The sequence below is a fragment of the Loxodonta africana genome, chromosome 10 (genome assembly GCF_030014295.1).
Source record: "Loxodonta africana isolate mLoxAfr1 chromosome 10, mLoxAfr1.hap2, whole genome shotgun sequence".
NCBI lineage: Eukaryota > Metazoa > Chordata > Mammalia > Proboscidea > Elephantidae > Loxodonta > Loxodonta africana.
In genome coordinates this window covers 75,015,320-75,039,356 of record NC_087351.1, presented here as the reverse complement: position 1 = coordinate 75,039,356, position 24,037 = coordinate 75,015,320, and the positions used below count along the sequence as shown (strand labels likewise).

Genomic DNA, 24,037 nt, shown 5'->3' with positions numbered 1-24,037 from the left:
CGGGGGTGCTGAGAGCTCATCTGTCCAGGCTCCGGGTGCCGAAGCCCGGAGGGGGGCGGTCGCAGCGTCAGGTGGCTGCTCTGCGTCCCCGGGCGCCGCTCAGTAAGTCCCGGCTCAGCACCTTCGCCCGGGTAGCCGCGTCCGCGGAGCCGCCGGGGCTCGGGACCTCCCTGGCCGCTCATTGCTCTCCCTGCGCCCCTGCCTGCGACTCCGCTGCCTCTCCCGCTCCCCAGCCCCACTGGACAGCGAGCGCTTGCCTCCATCTCTGGAGAAAGAGGAGCGGCCACCGGGCGCACAGCCGGGCCGAAGTTGGGCTTCCCTGGGCAGCTGCGATCCAGCTGCGCGACCGGGGTGGGGTAGGGGCAGGGGGAGAGGAAGGCGCAGTAAAGTGGTCTGCTCTGGACCTAGGGGCGCTGGAAGAAGGCGGGCCTGAGTCCGCTCTTCCCGCTCCCCCGGCCCCGGGGCGCGGGCCAGGGGGAGAAATGCTGAGCCCGCGCCCGGGCGACCGCCGCCGCGGCAGCAGCCTCAGCAGCACCGGCGGGACAGCGACAGCGGGGGCGGCGCAGGCGCACTGTGCCCCGAGGAGCCTGCAGTTCCCGAGCTCCGTGTGCGGCACCGCCACAGTCTGGGCAGCGGCGGCCGGGGGAGCGCTACTACCATGAACTGCCTGGTCCTCTTCCCCAGAGCTGCGCATCCGGGTCGGGCTCGAGACACAGTCAGGGGACGCCGCCGCCGCACCCCCTCTTCTTTCGGCTCGATCTTCTCCTCCACCTCTTCCTCCTTTGCCTCCACCTTCTCTTCGTGCATCCCCCCTCCCCCGCCGCGGAACCTGGCCGCCGCTCTCCAGACCCAGGATGCCGGGGGGCAAGAGAGGGCTGGTGGCACCGCAGAACACATTTCTGGAGAACATCGTCAGGCGCTCCAGCGGTAAGAAGAGTTGCGGCTCGGAGCACCCTCACTTCCATCCCGCCCATGCGTGCCCCCCACCCTCTCCATCCCATCCCAAGGGGGGAGGAAGGCGCAGGCAGCCTTACCTGGTGGCATCAGTTACTAGTCGGACCTGATTTGGGGTGTCGGGTTGGGAAAGAGGTGGTGGTGCGGCAAAGTTAGTTGCATCTCCTCCCCAGAGGTACCCGCCCCCCTCCCACCTGTCTAAAGCTCCAAGGCAAGGAAGCCAAGGGGGTGGGTAGGGTGTAGGTACAGAAGTTTAGCTTTGGTGAGCCCTGTCTTTCTTGTGAATCATTCTCCCACATTTTCGCCCCAAGTGGGCAACGGGGACTACCAAATGATCAGTTAGACTCAGTGGAAGGGTTGCCTTCAAGCTGGGAACGGCTAGGAAAGTGGCTACTTAAAATTTCAGTCTCCAAAAAGGCTTTTGCTCCCCAGTGGGCACTGCTGAAGGGAACCTTGTGCTGGGAGGGTAGTTGGAGCTGAGTTGCTGAATTTGAGAGTCGGTGCTTGATAACAGCAACTACAATGGTCAAATTAAAGTTTCTTTCTTTCGTGTGCGTTAGTCTATATTGGTTTACACGATATATTTGATTTGACTTACACAGGAGAAATGTAGGCATGAAACAGTAGCTACTGCGATATTAAAGCAACCCATTTCCGAGTCCATTCCGAAAGAATTCCAAGAATGTCGTTCTACCTGTGCCACCGATGTTAAGGTTTTCCTGCCTGAAAAGTGTCTTTAAAATAGCATTCAGTTATGTATTTATTTCCTCCAAGATATTTTGGATGGGAATGGTTATTTATTTCACATTTTAAGACCTTATAAACTCTGAATTTTCGGAAATCTACACCTTCCATTTGTTTTAAATTCTTTTATGTAAGTTTCCATTTCATAAGCAAGATATGTTGAAAATTTCAAGGTTTTTCCTTCAGAGGCTGGCTGTTTTATTTTGAGATCTCTTGCTTGGAGAATTATGACAACCATTTCTGCATATTAATTACAGTAGTGCCTGGGACAAAGCAATGAGAATACTGTATACAGTTCCATCATTCAATGTTTGTTTATTCATTCATTGAAACCAGTGCTTACTTGGTGCATGTACACCAGGTACACTGTGGGACTCTTTAGATAAAAAAGTGATTAAGACACTTCCGCTGTCCTCGAGAAGCTCCCTGCCTCTGGGAGATACAGAGGCACAATCAAATGATAAATAATTAAATACGCTATGATTTCTCTGAGTTATTAGATTATACAACTGCTTAGATTAAGATCTCTTCCAAAACCAGGCTTGCAAATATTTTCCCTGACTTTGGGGCTGTGTATTTATCTAAGTGTCCCAAAGTGTTTTGCCTAAATCTCTTACTTGGTATTTGGCTTTAATTTGCAGCTTGACTTTATTTCCTCCACTTTGGCCATGTGTGACACCATACAACTCTAGAGCAGCCCAGTGTTATATTTGGGTGGAAGAAGATAACAAATAGACCTGGTCTAGTATATTTCTTAATATTCATACTTTCAATCTCTACAATTTTTTTTAGTCACTCCAGTGTGACATCATATGTGTTTTCTCTTCTTTAGATAATATAAGATATAAATTCACAATTTATATAGGCAATTTCTATATTTATACAGTAACTTCCTGTATTCATATTCTACATAGACCTGAAATGCAAAGGGAAATTACTGTTAAAACAGTAATTTGGGAGAATTTAAGGTTTATTGGAATCAGCTATTTAAGACATAGGAATCTTATTTGAGTTTTCTCATTCCCTTGGGTTATTTCATCTCCATGCAATTTGGTTTGTGAGAAGACTTTTCAGAGAGGGCCTTAAAAAATAAAACCCGCGGGCTCTTATTGCTCTGCTTGGTGAAGAGGAAGAAAACGAGGATCCTTGGACTGGAGTTTACTAATATAGCATGTTTGGTTGAAACTTCTTGTGCAGACTGGAACTATGGGCCAGCTTTTTGAAAAAAAAGATTATTTTATTTTCGATACTTTGAAAAAAATTTACATAGCTTAGAAATATTTCCTTCTCTTGCCTCTATTTAACATCTACTGTCTTTAAGATCTATTTGGCATCTAAGTTAATGCATATTTGATCATTTTTACACTTCATGCCCATAATTGCTTCATTGGTTGAATGTTTCTTTCCATGGATGACACTAACTGCAAATGAAAATGTATCTGTTTTGGCATAATTAAATGCCACCTCTAACTGCCCGTGGCTAACTTTTAAAACCACTACTCAAGCAGCCGAGATTTGTTTGAAGTATGTTACCTATTTGCCTTGAGTATTTGCACATGTGTATGCAATAAACACTGGACCATTTCGGGCTTCTTAGAGGAAGAACCTAGGAAATTGTGAATTACAATATTAAGTTGGACTATACATTCATGTGGAAGTGCCCAACGGTTGTTGCCGTTTCTATATGATTTGGCATAGAAACAGAAAAATTCATCCTGAGAAATGGCTTAACTGAAGGTAAGAGAGAAAATTCCCTTGAGGATTCTCAAAGATGGACCCGTTTTGTCACAGTGGGGATTTCACTATTCACTAACTTCACAACGTTGACAGTGAAGTGTTGGCAGAGCTTTAGTAGTAAGAGAAAGAAGAGGAGCTGGTGCTCACAACGTATTTAAGAATTGAGGAAACAGAGGCTGGAATTGTCTATTTAGCTTTACCCCACGGAATGCTTCTCTTTCGAATGTTCACAACATCACTTTCTTCTTACGAAAATATCGGATCTTATAGTGAGTTAAGAGACAGACAGATATTGAAACATGTATGAAGAGAAGCACAGGAGCACACAGATAAACACACAGACAGGTGTCCAGCCAGACCAAAGACAGATACAGAGGAAGATACAATGGCTCTCTCTCCCTTTCTCTGTGTTTCTTTCTCTTTCTTTCTGTCTCTCAATACACACACAAGGAGCAAGAGAGGTAGAGACAGAAATACACTCCTTCCCCAGCCCCCTTCAGACAATAGATATTCCACATAAAAGGGAGATGGACATAAAGAGAAAACATCAGGCATTTATTTGTCCACTCATGTCACTAATGAGCTGAAATCTCAGCCAATTCGAAATCCATCAAAGAGCCGCTCGATGATGTAGAGCAAAAGGGCAAGAAGTGTGGCATGTTTGAGTATAGTTTCTAAACCTGAGGCTTTCATAATAAAGTTTGAAACTCCCCCAGTTGCGATTTTGCCGAACAACGCTGGTGTATTCTGTGCCCTAGAGTGGGAAGTATAGTCTGCATGCTGTTATTTCACACCTCTTGAGATTGGATTTTTATTTTTCCTTATTCAGTTGACTCAGTCTGTTATGGGAAAGCATTGTGAGTTCTTACTGGTGATTCAAGTCTATAAAATAAAAAAATGAGGGCCATTGAGTAGGATGGAGACACACATACTTCATAGCCAAATCCCAAGATAATAAAAAACCAAAAAACCTATTGCCGGCAAGTCGATTCGGACTCATAGCGACCCAAAAAAAAATAGTTGTGGATAATTCCTCTTTAGTTTTAAGATAAAATACAAGATCATTTTTTCGACCTAGAAAGGAATTATTATAATTCTTAACATGTGGTTCCAATATATTTAGAGAGCACAGTGTTACTCCAAGAAGTTGTAAAGGTCAAGAGTATAAATAAAATAGGAAAGTTTGGATAAATTCTTGGTTTGTTAGGAAAGGAGAAATTGGGAAGATGAGTTCATTATATCTGATTGATGTCAACTAGAAGGCTCCTGCCCCAAGTATTTGCTGAATGGGTCTGTGTCTGGAACATTCTCAGAGTATCTTGCCTTATTTAAATTTCATTTATTTATGCATGCTGTTCATCAGCATAAATTAGGCTGTAAGCAGCAGTAAACTTGTGGGTCCCTGAAAGAAAGCAATAGCTTTTAGAACTTTTAGGTGGAATTTTAGGTTAAAATTGGATGACACATTTTATTCATTATTTTGTCTTCCATTCTTTAATGAGTAAGCAGAAATGATGATTACTTTGGGTGACAACAAATTAAGGTGTCACTTTGAAAAAATATATGTATGAAGTGTTTTTTTATTAGAAATTATAATTGTTCTTTAATATTTTAAACTCTATTATCAGTTGTTTATAAAAAATTAGAAGTGTTTTTCTCTTTGAAGAAAAAAATGACTCTGAAAGAAGAAATACAGAGAAGGTAGTATTTTAGGAATCACTTAACTTTCAAGAGAAGCTCAATATATTCAATTTTCCATCTTGCATACGACACTGAGGTTGAAGAAGGGCTTTCTTTGCCAATCAGCTTTTATTATTGGAAAATCTAAAGTTATTTTTGTGCTATAATTAAAAACCCATTGCTGTTGTGTGATTCCGACTCGTAGTGACCCTGTAGGACAGAGTAGAACTGCCCCATAGGGTTTCCAAGGCTGTAATCTTTACAGAAGCAGGCTGCCACATCTTTCTTCTGCAGAGTGGCTGGTGGGTTTGAAACGCGGCCTTTTTGGTTAGCAGCTGATGCTTAACCACTGTGTCACCAGGGCTTCTTGTGGTATAACTAGTATGCATAAAGCTGAAATCTTAAAAGAGAACCCATAGGAAAGGAAATAGAGAGCTAGTGATTTAAAATCAAAACAAAAAGGAAATAATAAAGTATTATCCAATTTAATAAAATTTAAACGAAATGGTGGGAGACATTTTTTTCCCCTGTATAAAGGTGTTATTTTTTCTTGAAAGAGTTTCTTCAGCACCTGAGTCACTCTTGAGGAAATATCATGATAAAACCACACAGTATTTTTTAAGCATTGGTTTACTCAGGTCTTGTGATGTACTGCTTTTACTTTTAAAATATCATGGAGGTTGAAATTGTACTGACCACTCCCTGGTTTATATTTACAAATAAACCATAGGATGGCCTCTTGCATTTAAGCCTGCGCAGCATTATAGAAGGACGGCAGTAGACTGCTGACTACAGAACTGCTGATTCCGGGACGCTCCTGCTGCACTAGAAATTGTCCTCCTTGTGTATGTTCTGGTTGGTTCCAGAAATAGGGTGTGTAAGAAATCCATGTAACTAGCCATCTTTTAACTGCCCTACTAAAGTAAAAATAGTTTTTTTACTAAACGAATGCCATTTTTTAAAAATAGAAGGCAGTAGTTATGGTTATTCTAATTGATAGTTGACTGAGTAGATTTCCATAAAGAAATCCTTTGGTTTAGTCAATGTTTATCTTTTACTTTCATTGTTAATAACAGCTGTTTGCTAGCTTGGAGGAACAGTGCTTCCATTCACCAGAGTCTAGCCTAGGAAAAGATTGTATTGTCCACCAAAGCTTTGTAGTTAATATTTACCACAAGAGGTCACTATAGGTTCTGTCGCAGGTGAAATAAGTAGTTAATTTCTCTTTTTCTTTTTTTTTTCCTCCAAACTTGACGGAGGACATAAGAGTCAATGGAGTTAGTTGTTGCTCTTGAAAGAAAATTTCTAAAGTGTGAGACATCCAGGAAAGTGAAATGAAGAAAAGTCTTACTTTTAATTATTAAAATCTTATTTTAGCTTATGGCAACTAAAAATTTATGACCAAATGAATGTGATGTTAATAGAGATGGTTGATGTAAAGAAATATATTTAAATTTATTTTAGATTAATAAAACCTTTACTTTTTGAGATAAACAAGATCATAATTGTAATACTCAATTCCAGTGTGATGTAATGTATGTGAAATATAAAGTTTTGCATAAAACATCATATAGTGTTTCATATTAGAAAGATGACCACGTATTTTCAATTTCAACAAATGGTTTCTTCTATCAGATGGCTCAATACAATTTAGATTAAATTGGTGAAGTAGACGCAGTCCATGGCAGCACTTTTAAATTCATTGAAAGATAGTTCACTGATTTATAGTTACTTTCTTAGGAGGTTATGTGATTCTCATGTTTTGAATTTATCTAAATCTCTTTATAAATAAAATGCAAGGCTAAAACAAATTATCTTCAAAGTTCTCCCAACTTCTTGTTGTTAGTGCTGTGGAGTCAATTCTGACTCACGATGACCCCATGTGTGCAGAATAGAACAGTATTCTGTAGGGTTTTCAAGGTTGTGACCTTTCAGAAGCAGATCACCAGGGCTTTTGGCTAGTAGATGAGCACTTCCTCCAAAAAGCGTATGACTAAGAATATATTACATGAAGAGGTATTGCTTTTTTTCCGTCAGCAAATCTCAATATTGGTTTTAGGGATTTTTTTTCCCCCCTTTTTGGTAGGGTTAGAGACAATATACTGAGAGATGCTTTGAAATGTGCAAAACAGAATTAGTTTTAATGGGAAAAATTAAAATATTACATACAGCACTATCTTAGTTATCTAGTGCTGCCATAACAGAAATACCATAAGGGGGTGGTTTTAACAAACAGAAATTTATTTTTTTCACATTTTAGGAGGGTAGAATTCAGGATGCTGGCTGACTCTAGGGGAAGGCTTTCTCTCTTCATGGGCTCTGGAGGAAGGTCCTTGTCTCTTTTGAGCTTCTGCACCTGGGCAGTCTTCATGAGGCTTGGCATCTCTCTTTCCCTATCTCTCCTTCCTGGCTTGCTTGTTTAATCTCCTTTATATCTCAAAAGAGATTGACTAAAGACACTCTGCATTAATCCTGACTCATTAACATAACAAGGACAACCCATTCCCAAATGGGATTTTAACCACAGGTATATTTTTTTTATAGAGGTTAGGATTTACAATGCGTATTTTTGGGGGACACAATTCAATCCATAACATTCTACTCTTTGGCCTTCCAAAATTCATATCCTTGCTACATGCAAAACATTCACCCCATCATGTCACCCCAAAAGTCTTAAATCAACTCCAAGTCTAAAATTTCATCTTGTGAAGCATCCACATCAAATATGGTTGAGACTTTAGGTGTACTTCATCCTGGGGCAAAATTCCTCTTCATCTGTGAACCTGTGAAATCTATAATACAATTATCTGTTTCCAAAGTACAATGGTGGAACATGCACATGGTAGACATTTCCATTACAAATGGGAGAAATTAGAGGGAAAGAAGCGATGACAGGCACCAAGCAAGTCTAAAACCCAGCAGAACAATTTACATTAGCTCTGAAGACTTGAAAATAATCATCTGTTCTTTGGGGCCATTTGGGCAATGGCCCTGCCCTGCAAATTCTGGGTGGAGGCTCTTGATCCTGGGCTTCAGCTCCACCTTCCAGGCCCTCTGGGACAGCAATTTTGCTCCCTTGGCTTTGGGTGGCCCCATTCTCCTAGTCTATCTGAGTGGCGACCCCACTTCTTCGGCCATGGTTGGCCCCGTTCTTCTGCCCCTTGGGCATGGCAGCCTTTCCCCCTCAGCTTTGGGGGCTGGCCCCATTCCCTGGCTCACCTGAATGCAGCTCCACACTCTGGAACTGAATTGGCAAGGATCTGACTCTTTGAAACCTAGTAGGCTGTGGCCCTACCCTTTGAAACTGAGAAGGCCGTGCTTCCAGTGCTTCTTTCAACAGTTCTGCTGATCTCTAAGCTGCTTCAGGGATGGTCCTTTTATTTTACTGGAGGCTACATGGAGGACAACCTGTAGCTTCTTTGGCCTTATTTCCTGCCTGTAGAATTCCAAGAAGCAGAAAGCGTTCTTTCCTTTCATTCTTTCTCTTTCCCCTTCAGTCTAAGCTGATGGGTTTTCTGCTGCAGTAGTTGGTTAGATCCATCAGTCGCAGGCTTCATCTCTTTAACAAATGATTGTGTAGCCATGTTTTGGTGAACATTCTATGACGTGTGTCCTTAGTTTGTACAACAGAGTTTTCCAAATCTTTGTTTTCATTTTGCACAGTTCATTTTTAAGTCCATCTCTTTCCTCTTGCATTTTACTACGAGCAGCAAGGAGAAACCACGTGGACCCTTTAAGATCTTACTTAGAAATCTCCTCAGCCAGATATCCAAGTTAATCACTTACAAGTTCTACCTTCCACCAAACATTTGAACATAATTCAGACAAGTTCTTTGCCCCTGCATAAAAAGCATCACCCTCCATTGTCCAATAACATGTTCATCATTTTCTTTTAAAGTCTCACCGGCAGCACATTTAATGTCCACATTTCTAGCAATATTCTGGTGCTTGCACCATATGTATTCTCTAATACTAGAGACTGTCTCTGTGGCTCTCCTCACTTTCTTCTGAGCCCTCATCAGAATTGCCTTTGACATCCATAATTCTACCAATAGTCTCTTCAAGACAGTCTAGTCTGTCTATTATGCACCTTAAAACTCTTCCAGCCTCTATCCATTATCCAATTTCAAAACCACTTCCACAATTTAGGTATCCGTTACAGCAGCACTCCCATGTCTTGATACCAAATTGTCTTAGTTATCTAGTGCTGCTATAACAGAAATACCAGAAGTGGGCGGCTTTTACAAACAGCATTTTCTTACAGTTAGGAGGCTAAAAGTTCAAATTCAGGGTGCTGGCTCTAGGGGAATGCTTTCTGTCTCTGTTGGCTCTGGAGGAAGTTCCTTGTCTCTTTTGAGCTTCTGCTCCTGGGTGATCTTCATGTGGCTCAGCATTTCTCTTCCCCTTTCTCTGCTTCCTAACTTGCTTGTTTAATCTCTTTTATATCTCAAAAGAGATTGACTCAAGACATACCCTACACTAATCCTGCCTCATTAACATAACAAAGACAACCCACTCCTAAATGAGATTAAAACCACAGTTATAGAGGTTAGGATTTACAACACTTACTTTTTGGGAATAAAATTCAATCCATAACAAGCACTCTTATAAATAAAAGAGATGTGTCGTGAAATCAAATAAGCATCAATAACAGTCACAATTCAAAACTAGTGACAATGATTATTGTGAAAATTGGGGTCAAAGAAAATAGTCTTGATGTGTTCTAAGAAATGGGCATTTATAAAACATTTGCTTTACCAATAGCAGAGCAGAATTAAAAAAAAAAAAAAAATCCTTAGCATTTTCCGGTAAATATTTTAGCTTAAAAATATATTGCCTGGTGTTTTATCACCTAAGAATAACTAAAAATGATCATTTAAGTATTGCCATTTTATGTAATGTAGAAGTTAATACTGGAAAGGCTGAATCTTGAAAGATATTGGACCAAATGAGGGCAGTGATAATTATTGTCACATAAATCAATGTGTATTTTAAATTAAAATTTTTTTTTTTTAAATCAAAGTGTATTTTACACATGATTTTAGTATTTGGTTATATGTGGATCATATTACCAAATAAGGAGACATACTTTGTGCTGTATTAGATTTTCACATGGAAAAGATAGCATTAATTAAATATAGAGCAAAATCCCTTACATAGGAAGAGTGGTTGAAGAGTTATTTGAATTTTATTGAAAAGGGATTCATTCCCTCTTGTGGTCTGATCCCGTCAGATAAATATAAGTACAAAGTCCTACTGACTTTGAGATATATGCGATTTGAGATCTGAGCTTAGGTACATAATCATAGCAGTTTCTAGGAGTAATGACATGTAACTAGGAAGTAGTGAATATACTGGTGTATGAATTAAGCCCCTTGAGGATATGGCCCATGTCTTAAACATCCTTTTATATCCTTCACTATGCAGACCATATAGGACTAAGTATTAGTTGAATCAATGCTTTTTGATTTTGTCTCTAAATTATCCAAGCCCATAATTGATTTTTTCCAAGACAGTGTTGATTAAATCTATTAAGTACACCTGTATAAGTAATTGCATATCTTACAATATTTAGTTAATCAATGGAAATATCTGAAAAAGAAATCATATTGTGTAGAGCAAGTCAGATGGGGCTCATGAGGGTGAGTGTGTCTTTTAGGTGAACATGTAAGTGACCCCAGTGTTCATCTCCAATTCCAATTTGAGGTGCAGCTGAAATATTTTCTTTCTTTTCTGTTCTAATTTCCCAGGGCTTAAATGATGAACTATTTTATAGAAGAAAGAACTGTTTAAAAAGTTGTAGATTCTAATTAAATGATAAAGAAAAAACTTTGCAGTTAGGGGATATTAATGGTGAGATTTCTCCTTGGGAATGGATTCTTACGGCCTGAGGATCTTCTGGGTGAGCTTTGCCTTGGGGAGCAGCTTACAGTCCTGGGCAGTACCCAGCAGAAAAGGGCAAATGGATTTCGGTTTTTTAGAAACTGCTGGTCCGGCCTCAGATTGCCCAATGTAACTGAAAATTGAACAACTCGCTTGGATCGAGGGGAAACATTCACCTTTGTTCTGACCTTTTTGGTAAGACTTTTCTGCAGCATCAGTTTCATTTGGAGAAAGTTAAAGCACAATGAGTTTATTTTCATATATTTACAGCATTGAGAGAATAGAGGAATTCTAGAGCGGGAGTTAAATAGTCCAAGAATGTCGTTGTTGTTAGTTGCCGTTGAGTCCATTCTGACTCATGGTGACCCCACGTGTGTCAGAATAGAACTGTGATCCCTATGGTTTTCAAGGCTGTGATATTTGAGAAGAAGATTGCCAGGCCTGTCTGCTGAGGTATCTCTGAGTAGGTTCAAACTGCCAGCCTTTCTTCTAGTAGCTAAGTGCTTAACTATTTGCTCCACTCATGGACCCCTAGCCCTAGAATAAAGTCCCCTGAAAGCAGCTCCCCTCATTTTGTTTGATCTTCATGCCCTTTCTCGTAAATTTTTCATTAATGCAATAAAAATTTATTGAGCACCTACTATGTGTTAGGCAGTCTTCTAGCATTGCAGATGTAAAATGGACAAAATGACAAGAATAATTTCTCCTTTGTTTCTGTGATAGGTAATGTGTATATTGGTTAGGAGCTACAGGTTCTTGAGTTCTGCATTTGAGTCTTGTCTCTGATGCATACTAGCTCTGTGACTTACTTAACTTACCTGTAAATTTCCTCATCTGTAAAAGGCAAGTAATCATGGAAACTCTGGTGGCATAGTGGTTAAGTGCTACGGCTGCTAACCAAAAGGCCAGCCAGCAGTTTGAATCCACTAGGTGCTCCTCGGAAACTCTATGGGGCAGTCCTACTCTGCCCTATTTTAAAAAACAAAAAACCCAAACCCATTGCTGTCAAGTCAATTCTGACTCACAGTGACCCTATAGGACAGAGTAGAACTGCCCCATAGGGTTTTCAAGGAGTGCCTGGTGGATTCAAACGGCTGACCCTTTGGTTTGCAGCCATAGCTCTTAACCACTATACCACTATAGTTTCCTATGGAGTTGTAGTGAGGAGTAAATGAGGTAATTTTTGTAAAGTGCTGAGAACAATGCCTTGCATATGATAAGCCTCACATCTTGGCTGTTAGTTATTATTATCATTTAGTTGTTTAAATCTTTGAACGCACATTTTGTAGTTCAAGTCTTTATTCTCAGTCACCATTTCTTTCTGTATCTCCTTTCATCGAGTTCTGTACACACCATAATATTGAAGCTTCCTAGAAGATTACAAGTGAGCATTCCTGTAAATACAAAGGTCTTTTCTTTGTCTATATATTTTTTGGCTTTGCATGATTTGAGACTATGCTCTCCCTACCTTCTCCAGACACATGTTTATCTTTTGGCTTCAGGACTTTGCACTTATCCCTGTGCCTTTTACTAGATTCTCTTTCTATTTTCTCTCTCTTTTTTCCTCTTACCCTGTTTCCCTCCTGAAGAATGCATAGTCCCCTAGGTTCTCGCCTTAGCTCTTTGTCTTACACCATCACCTTCCCTTTCAGAGCAAGCTTGTCTTCTTGTATCATAATTTTGATTGTATTCTCTGGGCTCCAGTCCTGTGTTTCCAGTGGTCTATAGAATTTCTTGCTTGCAGTTGTCATACGTCATCTAAAACTCCATGTGGCCAGAATTTGAACTTATCATTGCTTTTGTCCTCAAATTGACTTCCTTTCTTTGGTATTTCCCCATTTTTGTCACAGGTGTCATTAGTATTCTAGTCTAGAAATATTAGGGTCATCTTTGACTTGCTACTCAGTAAAATTACAGCCTTACTTCTTGACTAGATTGTCAATCCTTGGGGGTAAGCGTTTTGTCATCTACTTCTTTTGTACCTCCTGTAAGTGCTGTGTGCAGAGGGAGTAAATTCATTTCTATTCACTGTGCTTACTCAGCTCAGGGAAGATTTCTGTAACTAACTTTGTATGCAGTTAATGTGTATAAATATAATGAACCCAAGGAAAGAACTAGAGTTTGAAATAAAAGATTTCAGAAGAGTAGCTCAGAAAAAAAAAAAAAATCTCTGAGTGAAGAATGGAACGTGTGATGTGTATCCCTTATTCATTCCTAGAGAATCTCTACTAGAGTAGCCATAGTGATTTACGAGGTAGCTGGTAATCTTTCTGGAATGCTGTGGGGGCATTTCCAAGGCTCAGAGAATAGTATTATCAAAAAAGAGCAAAAGCATCGTGGGCTTGATGACACAGACTCCTGTGTCTGTGCTCTACACCCAATCAGCGATGAAACACTGAGGATCACTATGATAATAGCACCTACCTTGCAGAGGTGCTGGAAAAATTGTGGGAAGCCCCAAATATAGTCTATCTCACACAGTGCCTCATCATGCCAAACCCATTGCTGTTGAGTCAATTCTGACTCATAGCAACCCTATAGGATGGAGTAGAACTGCCCCATAGGATTTCCAAGGACCAGCTGGTGAATTTGAACTGCTGATCTTTTGATTAGCAGCCAAGCTCTTAACCACTACACTGCCTGGGCTCTGCGCCTCATCATAGTAATGGCTTAATAAATATTCACCTTTTCATATTTTCTCTAGATAACACAACAAAGGAAAGACTATTTTATTATAGCCCGGAGAGAACAAAGCTGTAAGTAGTCGATACTTTCCTAACCCATCAGCTGGTGGATCTGAGCATAAAATCATTTGGATTCACTTTCTATCAAGGGCTTAAGACCACACAAACAAAAACAGATCCCGTAACATAAAAAACCTACTACCTAGGGCAAAAGAATCATCAGTTCTCTTTACCTCAGTACCTGGCAGAGAAGCTGGGGAAGAATGTAGAAATGAAAGCCTCTTTTTGTAAGTTGCTTAGTAAATTCTGGCCAAGGCAGAGAAAAGAATTAAATATTAGATCTATATCTTTCTTGTGAACAATTAGGTCCTGTTCCATGGATAGTAGAAATAAAAAAAAAAAAAAATGGGACAGAGCTTTATAAAATTAATTGGATGGTAAATGCGTTCAAAAGAGTTTCCTTTCTGGCTTTTTACCCTGTGTGCAGGTTAGACTAGCCTTTTAATTGAAATTTTTCATTCATTATCTTGCCATTAGTTTGATTGCTTTAAAAGGTTAACTTCAAAGAAAACTGATAATCCCTTCAGAAAAGATGCAGCTTATCTGCAAAAACAAGGCTAGTTTATTTGCAGAATTTAAAAATGATGCTTAAACATTAAATATGTAATACTTTTTTTTCCCCTGATAAACATATCTTGACTAATTTGGCTTTATTCCCCAAGATGATAAAACTAGTGTATGTCTTATGACTACGTATTTTAAGAAAGTTCATTGTAATAAAATTTAGTAAAATTTCATCATTATCTATATATATCAGGGTGAAGGTTTTCTGTTGTGTTATAAACGCTATTAACTACATAGGCCATTATTGCAGTTATATTTTACTTCAAATGGTTCTGACCAGTATGTTTTTTAGAAATCCATCTTCTCATGAACAAAAACACCAACTATTAAAAGTAGAAACTTTGAATTACTGAATATTCTTTGTGTGTCTGTGTCAAAATATCTTCTGTAACAAAATTGCTATTGTTTCTACCATTAGAATTTTAGAAGTATAAGGGTACCTCATGCATTCCAAATCACTTTGGCTAGATGGAAAAGTGATGAAGTTAATGCCATCAAAGAAACACAGAAATTTAAAAATTTACCTTTGATCTTTAAAGAGATGAAAAGTGGAGGCATATTTTTTATTTTTGATGACAGCTGAACAAGTTTGAATAAATTAACAGATAATTTTTGTATATATTTCAAACTCCCACAGTAATGGTCTGTTTAATGTTTCCAATATTACCATATAATAATTAGTCTCATTGTGGAAGGTACAAAGTGTATGTGTCTATGCACATTGATACATATGCTTTCTTGCTATATAGTTTTAGGATAAAGATGTATTTTGTAAGGACATAAAAGAGACCAATCTTACATTCTGTTATTGATATAGAAGAAATGGACACTGTGCCTACCAGAAAGCAACATTATGGACTTGGCATGACCTACAACTTATTTATGCTTTTGTTTGACCATTGGTGCCACAATTTTATTTAACCCCAATAAAATACGCTATACATGCTGAAGGTGTCACCTTGAGGACTAAGGTGTGCCTAACCCAAGTCATGGTATTTTCAATTGCTTCAAATTTATGCTGGACAATGAGTAAGGAAGACAAATGAAGAATTGATGCCTCTGAGTTATGGTGTTGGTGAAGAATATTGAATATACCATGGACTGCCAGAAGAATGAACAAGTCTGTCTTAGAAGAAGTACAGCCAGAATGCTCCTTAGAAGCAAGGATGGCAAGCCTTTGTCTCATGTACTTTGGACATGTTGTCAGGAGGGACCAGTCGCTGGAGAAGGACACTATGCTTGGTAAGGTAGAGGGTCAGTGAAAAAGAGGAAGACCCTCAACGAGATGGATTGACTCAGTGGCTGCGACAATGGGATCAAACATAGCAGTGATTGTGAGGATGGTACAAGACCAGGCAGTGTTGTGTTGCATGTAGGGTCGCTCTAAGTCAGAACTGACTTGATGGCACCTAACAACACAAAAACAACATATATGCTACAGGGAGTGTTCTGCTGATACTGTTCTATGGAATTGAAATATAGAGATATCAGTCACCCAGAAGGCATGGTTAAAAATAATATTTGCTCTGTGATTTTTAAATTCATAAGTTTTCAGATACTATTCAAAGTGAAGGAGCCATGGTGGTGCAATGGTTAAGCACTTGGCTACAAACTACAAGGATGGTGGTTCAAATCCACCCAGCAGCTCCATGGGAGAAAAACCTGGCAATCTGCTCCTGTAAGATAATAGCCAAGAAAACCCTATGGGGCAGTTCTACTCTACTGTCTAGGGTACCTGTAAATTGGAATTAACTTGACTGCAACAGGCTTTTTGGTCAGTGAGCTTTAGGACTGCATTTCAAGACTACCTACTTCTCCATCTAAAGTAAGAAAGAGACAACTCTTTCCCTAGAAGGAGTTTGAGTTTGCAGTATGTCAGCCAAGAATTAGAATTTAGGGAACCTGTGTTCTAATTGCTGCTTCTGACCCCCTGGGGAATCTGGGCTGGATGAGTCCATTCCCTGATGAGTCATCAGTAAAACGGTGATCAGTAAATACTTTACAAGGTTATTTTCTGAGTTAGAAATAATATGTATAACGTCTAGCCTAATGCTTAGCACAGAGTAGGAGCTCTGTTAATGATTGCTTTTTTTTATTAATTGTGTTATTACATAAAGTTCCTGAAGTTCAGGTGAAACAATATATCAACAACAAATGAATAGCGATAGCTGTACCATACTTCACTTTAGTCTTAATTTTCCCATTGTAGAGCTATTGAAAATGGTATGGTGAGGTAGGGTAATATTTTTAATGGCAGATTAACTGGGAACAGTTAGAGCTCCTGATTCAGATTCCAACACATGTCTTGAAAACAAGTCTGTTTATGAGGGAAGAAAGATTGCAAGGCCTTTGGTGGTAGCTTACAGAGTGCTTTCAAAACCCATGAGATGAAACGCTTTAGTGCGCTGTTAGTCTTAATGAGTCTTGACCAGTGCACTAAATGCCGCAATATGGTAGAAAACAGTAGAGTACATCTCACGTAGTGTTGTTCTGTGAACGTTTTCCAGTAGAATGTGTGTGCACATGCATGCACTTGTATATATACTATTGACAAATACGGGTTTCAAGAAAAAAAAAGTGAAAAACACTGGTTTGCTGAATAGTTCCTCTCTCAGCAGGCATTGTAATATTTATGGTCTTCTTTTTTTTTTTTAAGCCTGTAGGATTCTTTCCTGGAATACTGACAATTCCTTCAATCAATAAGCATTATTTTGTAACTCTTATATATAGAATAGACATATAATTTATGATCCTTAGGAATGTATTATCCATTTGAGAAGATAAAAATAGATGAAGTATTGAGAGAGGCCCAAAAAACCCAAACCCACTGCCATAGAGTCTATTCCAACTCATAGCGACCCTATAGGACACAGTGAAATTGCCCTATAGAGTTTCCAAGGAGAACCTGGTGAATTTGAACTGCCAACCTCCTAGTTAGCAGCGGTAGCACTTAACCACTACACCGCTGGGGTTTCCTTTAGAGAGGCATAACATGCTGAATTTTGTGATACCAATTATATAAAGAGATGTCCCTTCAAGAATATATTAATTCATTAATTTATTCATATGGTCAACCAACAAGTAAGTACTGTATACCAGGCACTGTGCTAGGCATCTGGGGATCAAATGCAAGCACCGCTGTTGAGCGGCTGAGCTCTTAACCACTGTAGTGGCATGATATACCTTATAGAGATCTTATCAGAGCTGCAATTTTATAAGATCTTGGAAACCCTATGGGGAAGTTCTGCTCTGTCCTATAGGGTCACTTATGAGTCGAGATCAACTTGGTGGCAATGAGTTTTGGTTTGGTTGGACTTGGGGATGTGACCTAATCATGGCGTGAGGGAAAGCATCTCTTAGATTATGAAAATTGAGTTAAGATCTAAAATAAGGGTAGGTGTCAACCAGGTGAGGAGGGGAAGAATGGTGTCCAGGTAGAAAGAATGGCAAGTGCAAAGGCTCTATGGTGAGAACATAAGAAAAGTCAGTGTGGCTCTAGTGCTCAGAGAAAAGGGCAGAGTGGTGAGAGATGAGGTTGGACAGATGGGCAGGGCCAGACTTTGAGGTTGTGGAATGGGTATGGGGAATCTGAGTGCCATGGTAACTACCGAAGGATGTTGAGTCCCAGCCCTGTAAAACTGATTGAGCTCTATCAGCCCATGCACTCTGAAAACTAGAAAGTGCTCTCAGGAGAATGGATAGTTATGTGAGTATCCCACCTAATATGTTTCCCTCTTTTCAAGAGTTCTTAACTGTCTACTTTCTGGCTGATTTCTGGTGCCTTAAAACACATTATTTTTCAGATTTTGTCCAGCATTTATATTGTGGTAACAGGAGGATTCATCTGATGCACGCTATTCCATTATTATAAGTACCAGCACACTCTCCTAGTGTTTCTTGAACTTCAAATTAGCATTTGTTTTATTGTGCCTTGTAATGGTTGTTAGAATTTTTTTTTCTCAAAAGATGTAAGTTTTTTTTTTTTTTATTGGACTTCAGATGTTTACAGAACAAACTATTTTCTTATCAGTTAGTATACGCACCGTTGCATGACATCGTAACAATGCCACAACATGTCAATACTCTCCCTTCTCAACCCTGGGTTCCCTATTACCAGCTTTCCTGTTCCCTCCTGCCTTCCAGTCCCTGCCCCAGGGCTGGTATGCCCCTTTAGTCTTGTTTTGTTCTGTGGGCCTGTTCAATCTTTGGCTGAAGGGTGAACCTCAGGAGTGACCTCATTACTGAGCTGAAAGGGAGTCCGGGGGCTATACTCTCAGGATTTTTCCAGTCTCTGTCACACCAGCAACTCTGATCTTTCTTTTTGAGTAAGAATTTTATTCTACATTTTTCTCCAGCCCTGTCCAGGACCCTGTATTGTGATCCCTGTCAGAGCAGTCAGTGGTGGTAGCCGGGCACCATCTCCTGTACTGGACTCAGTCTGGTGGAGGCCATGGTAGATGTGGTCCATCAGATCTTTGGACTAATCTTTCCCTTATGAAAAGATATAACTTTTTGAGAGCAAAGTTGTGTTTTGTTAATCTATATTCTATCCCTTTGACCCAGAGCAGTGCTTTTTTTACATTGTAGCTACCTAGTACATGTTGAATAGAATAGTTACTCAATGAAGACCGGCAGTGACTCAGGGCTTAAGTTTTTTTATCCATAAATTCATTTCTCGTTTTAGTACATTACCCTTAATGTGAATTCAAGGAGTTATTTTTAAGATAGATTTTTGAATGTTTTAAAATATAATATTCCTTAAAAAAACTCATTTTTTATTGTTTTGCTCTTTATTTTACTATTTAATATATTTATCATGTGATCTACAAATATGGTAAAGTGTTGCTTAAATCAATTGGATTTTCAGTCAAGTCTGATACCCCAAAATATAATTTTTTATATTAACTTTTAGGCATAAAAGAATCTATTTTTCCATGCGAAATAAAGCAGCGATGTCTCTTTTATTTAGAGTGCTGGTAGTTTCCAAATTCTGTATGTATGTGGTTGGAAATAACAATTTTGGATCATTTTATTGGAAAAAGAAAAGACTCTTTAATACTATTTAAAATCAGACTTCTCAAGATCAGTCTAATGGCAAAAAAATTGTCCCATCATATCAAATTTATATTAATAGACTTTTTCAAGGGGTTATCCAATTTGCCTCTTATCAAGTTCAACATTCTTTTTTTTTTGTGAAGTGACTATAGCCCTACTCTTAATAAATTAATCTGTTTTAAATGTAATTATTTTAGTAGTTAGCTTTTATTCAGTAATAACCATGTTTTGTTTTGATAGCTTAGAGAATACTTGAATGCAAAGGGCTGTCGTAAATTGGCTTCTTCTAAGTGAAGTTTTTAGTTTGTATACAAATCTTGTATTTGTTGCAGGCTTCGTTTGATGATCATACTAAACTGATTATGTCAGTTTCAAAGTAGGCTATGTTATTTGTACCACAACAAACCATAGTTGCATTTGTCCATCTTTATGAATCTGCATTTTTGATTATTTGAAAGAAGTACCTGGTTAAATGAAGCGAAGTAACTTCCTTTCCCCTCCTTTTTTTCCTTAGAATCAAGTTTCTTACTGGGAAACGCCCAGATTGTGGACTGGCCTGTAGTTTATAGTAATGACGGTTTTTGTAAACTCTCTGGCTATCATCGAGCTGACGTCATGCAGAAAAGCAGCACTTGCAGGTAGGTAACAGAAGAGCCCAGAAATCTTTTCTGAAATTTAATTAAATGTTGAATGTGGTTAAAGGGCTAAACATACATAAACTCACACCTAAAAACTGTAGGGTAAAATCATGTTAGAATATTAAGACGATTAAATTGCCAATGGAAATACATAGCTAAGAGTCGTTGATGAGAACCTCTACAAACAAAAAGATTTCTGTGTATCTGTGAGTGCATTCATTCATTCAAAACTTTTTTTTTTTTTTTTTTGAGTGCCTACTATAAGACAGAAACTATTCTTGATGCTAAGTGGTCAGAGAAGTACCCTACATCATGAACCACTGATGGCATCAATACACCTGGAGCAACTAAAATTCTCTTGAATGAAGTACAGGAAACAACCCCCCAACCAAGTGTAACGTGTGGTTCATGTGCATTTAAAGAACAGCAGATGAACTGCTTCCATCCTGTGTGAATTATTCATACTTTGTAATGGTATTGTACCATCACCATTTCCTTTGGTTTGTGTAAAACAGAATCTGACATTTATTTATAACGATTCTTTTAAAAAGATGTCATTTCTGTGAGATTAAAGAGAGTACTAAGAAAAAGGGACCAGAAAAAAGAAACAGAAGTGTATATATATATATATATATATATATATGGAAATAATTTAGAACCTAAAGCTTTTTCACGATATTTTTGTTAGACCAGATGAAAATATTTTCCCCTTATGAGTTAATTTTTCTTTAAACTCTTACATCAGCACTAAAGTCATGCTATTTTAGAACTACAAGCGATCTGATTTTCTTTATTCTAGTCCAAATCCTTTGTGTTACAGAGGAGAAAACTGAGGTAGAGCTATGTTAAGGAACTCGATCAAGGCCATACTGCAATTTATCTTTTTCTACATATTTATTCCAGGAGCATTATATACGTATACACATAGGCTGTTCATAAAAAGCATTTTAAAAGCAATATATGTATGATGATTCTGATTTTTTTTAACTGGTGTATCTGTAGCTTTTCTCTCTTCCTGTGTAAATATATAAAGACTTTTGAATGTGAAAGACACGGAAAGAAAGAGGAAAGAAGAAAATTGTATATATGCATTTATTAATACAGAGCTAGCATCTAAAAGCTATCGTAGTATTTTGGAATCACCGAATTCCAGTTGAATGCGGAGATAAATCATATGACAGAATAGCCTTGTAAAGAATTCAAAGACTGTTACCGATCTTAAAAATGATGAGTTTTAAACAAATGTAAAAGGATAAGCTACAAACCAACAAACTTCAGTTTATATGAAAGAATGCTGTTTATGACACTGTACATGTCCGAAAAAAGAATCATCTTTATTTACGGATGAATTTAAGTCAATAGGTTTTATGTGGCAACTGGGTAAATGATTACATGTCCTAATTTTTAACATATTCAAATGTGAACTGTTTTACAAGAAAATAAGAAAAAAAATCACTAGATTTTTTTTTTTTTTTAATAGCATCAAGGGGCTAAGATTTATTTCCGCTCTTCTCTTTTTCCTTCTTTGTCCCTCTCACCCCTGCCCAGTTTGGTCTAAGTGCACGGAATGAAATTAAACATATTCCTTAGTTTGTCACAGTATTACTGTTGCTCTGGGCAGAGTCTCTTTTTATTTTATATTATTTCTTCTCCCTTTAATCCCATCCCTATACCCCCTACCATAGTTACTCATTCTGGTGTGTTTGTTGTATGTCTTCCTAATCCATCTTCCATTTGTTTATTAAATATGTATATTCTTAAAAACTGTGTAATATTTTTATATGCGTGTTTTCAAAACTAAAAAAAAATTTTTTTTTTTTTTTTTTAGTGTTTTCAAGCCCTATATAATTCGTATTGTTCAGTGAAATTTATGATTTCTTACTCTTTCCACTCAGTGTTTTGATTTTGAGGCATCTACATGAAAATCCATCTCATTACGCCTGACCGTTGCATAGCATTCCCGTGTGGACGCACCCTGCGTTTTATTTATCCATTCTGCTGGTTGTGGAATCCAGGTTCCCATACCTTGAGACCACAAATGATTTGGAGAGAATCATCATCACCCAGAACTTCTTGTGTGAGATGTTTTCTTTGCTCTGTGCCCAGAAGTGGGCTTGCTGGAGAGTAGGATGTGCACCGAGTTTGTAAATAAACTGCTGTCAGATGGTTTCCAAGCTCATCAGCTGTGTGTGAGGCTCTCTGTTTCCCACTTCCTTGCTAAATTATAATGGTATCTAAATTTCTGTTTTTTTAAAAATCAGTTGTGTACTTTGTGGCGTCTCATTTTTGTTTAAGCTAAGATTTCAGAAGGTGTTCTTGTGATACTTCAGGATTCTTAGCAATTTCAAATCTAGTCCATCTTATTGCCTAATAACTGCAATTTCAAGCCTTTGGACTCTTTTGCTATTTATTGGAGGAAACTAAAAATTGTGCATGTTTAGAGGAGCTTATAGGTTTTGGGAGAATGGTATTCAAAACATATGATCTTATTTGATGATGCTAGGCTGCCCTGATAGTCAAGACATATGTTATGTAGGAATCACTTTAGAATTTTACCTTTGTTAACCTGAAGCTTTTAAAAGCCTATCCTGCTAGAATTTTTTTAGGATAGAGGGGTGAGAAGAGCAATCGCGTAGGTAGAGAGAACCGAGGAGTAAATGATGTTCTGAAATTTCATTTTTTTTTTTTTATTCTGGAAAGCCCGTTAATGATCCTTTACATAAGCTATCAAATTAGACAATGAAGCAGAGATACTAAAAGACGCTTTATTGGATGTATTTCACAAGCAGTTTTATTAACGCAGGATTATCTCAGCAGCCATCGAGAGCACATTACTTATGATGGATGTCAATCCGTCTGGTTTCCTTTGGCTGAGGGATCTGCTTCTGTCAGTGGCACTGAGCATCAGTGTGGCAGGGCACAGGTGCCTCAGGGATGTCTGTCTTCAGATGTTAGAGATGTCCAGCGCACTTCTTTGTTTCTCTAAATTGTGTGTCATGGGTCTACCACTTATAACTCTATCTAAATCCTTTTAAGCCCATATAAATTAGTGGATTGTGAAACCTTTTGGTTACTATCCACAGGATAAAGTAATGCTTTTGATTTATTCCAAAATTACCCCTTTCAGATTTTGGAAGCTGTGCTCTTGTTTGTTTGTAATATCTCCTGTTCACACTTTTGAAGGCTTTCTTTTGTTTGATCCCTTGACAGATCTCAGCTCACCCTTGCGTTAACTGTTATAATGATTCTATTGTGCTGATCCTGAGCTGGAGACCACATTTATCAACTACATTAAGTCAGTGTGTGTTGTTGCTTTGATGAGCATTTGCTAGTGTGGAAACTACAGCTTGTACATAATATTGTTCTTTACTAGTAATGATTGAATGTTTGTGGTGTTTTAATCCAGGAACATTGTTGACATTTGGAGATTAAAACAGGTTGGTGGTACTGATGATTTAGGTTTTTTGTTTTTTTCAAAATTTGTAAGATGCCTTTCCCCCTTGGAAGTCAAACAACATTAGAGTCATCCTTACTGTTGGGGATCATCAAGAGACTTGTTTGTGAGATTTTGATGGCAGAACAATCAATCCAAGAATAAATAAATCCTGCTATAAACCAAAACCACCTGGCTTCTAAGGTTTTCTAGGGCTGAAGACACATGAGAAATATACTGCCAAATCTCAGGGAAGCTGGATATGGCCTGGGCCAGCCCCATGGAGGACTTCTCCCTTACTACCAAGACCACAACAGTCAGTTGTGTGAGAAGTGGCTAGATTATCCAGGAGCAGGCTTATGCATCAACCTTATGAACTATGGAGGAAGAAGGAGCACAAAGACATGTATATTTCCTTCTAATACACAGTGATCCTGCCCATTAGCAAGCATAGCCAGTCTGTGTCCTAGAATTGGGGAGAAGCAAGCAATCAAGTCATCTACATCTGTGGAAAGAGATGATGGAAAAGCTCAATATCATCAGTCATGACAAGGCCAGGGGCTGACTGTGGACCAGACCTTCCCATACTCCTGTACAAGTTCGGG

The 24,037-nt window shown here is 38.7% G+C and overlaps 1 protein-coding gene across 1 annotated transcript in view; it reads left to right on the top strand.

The window, feature by feature from the left end:
* Positions 1–643: 643 nt before the first annotated feature.
* The window catches only part of KCNH5 (potassium voltage-gated channel subfamily H member 5), a 336,327-nt gene continuing 312,933 nt past the window's right edge, over positions 644–24,037 (top strand). Inside the window, exons 1-2 of the mRNA XM_003408696.4 lie at positions 644–927; positions 19,876–19,999. Of these exons, the coding sequence (XP_003408744.1) occupies positions 855–927; positions 19,876–19,999 (197 nt within the window). The 5' untranslated portion in view covers positions 644–854. The remainder of the gene's footprint in view (positions 928–19,875; positions 20,000–24,037) is intronic.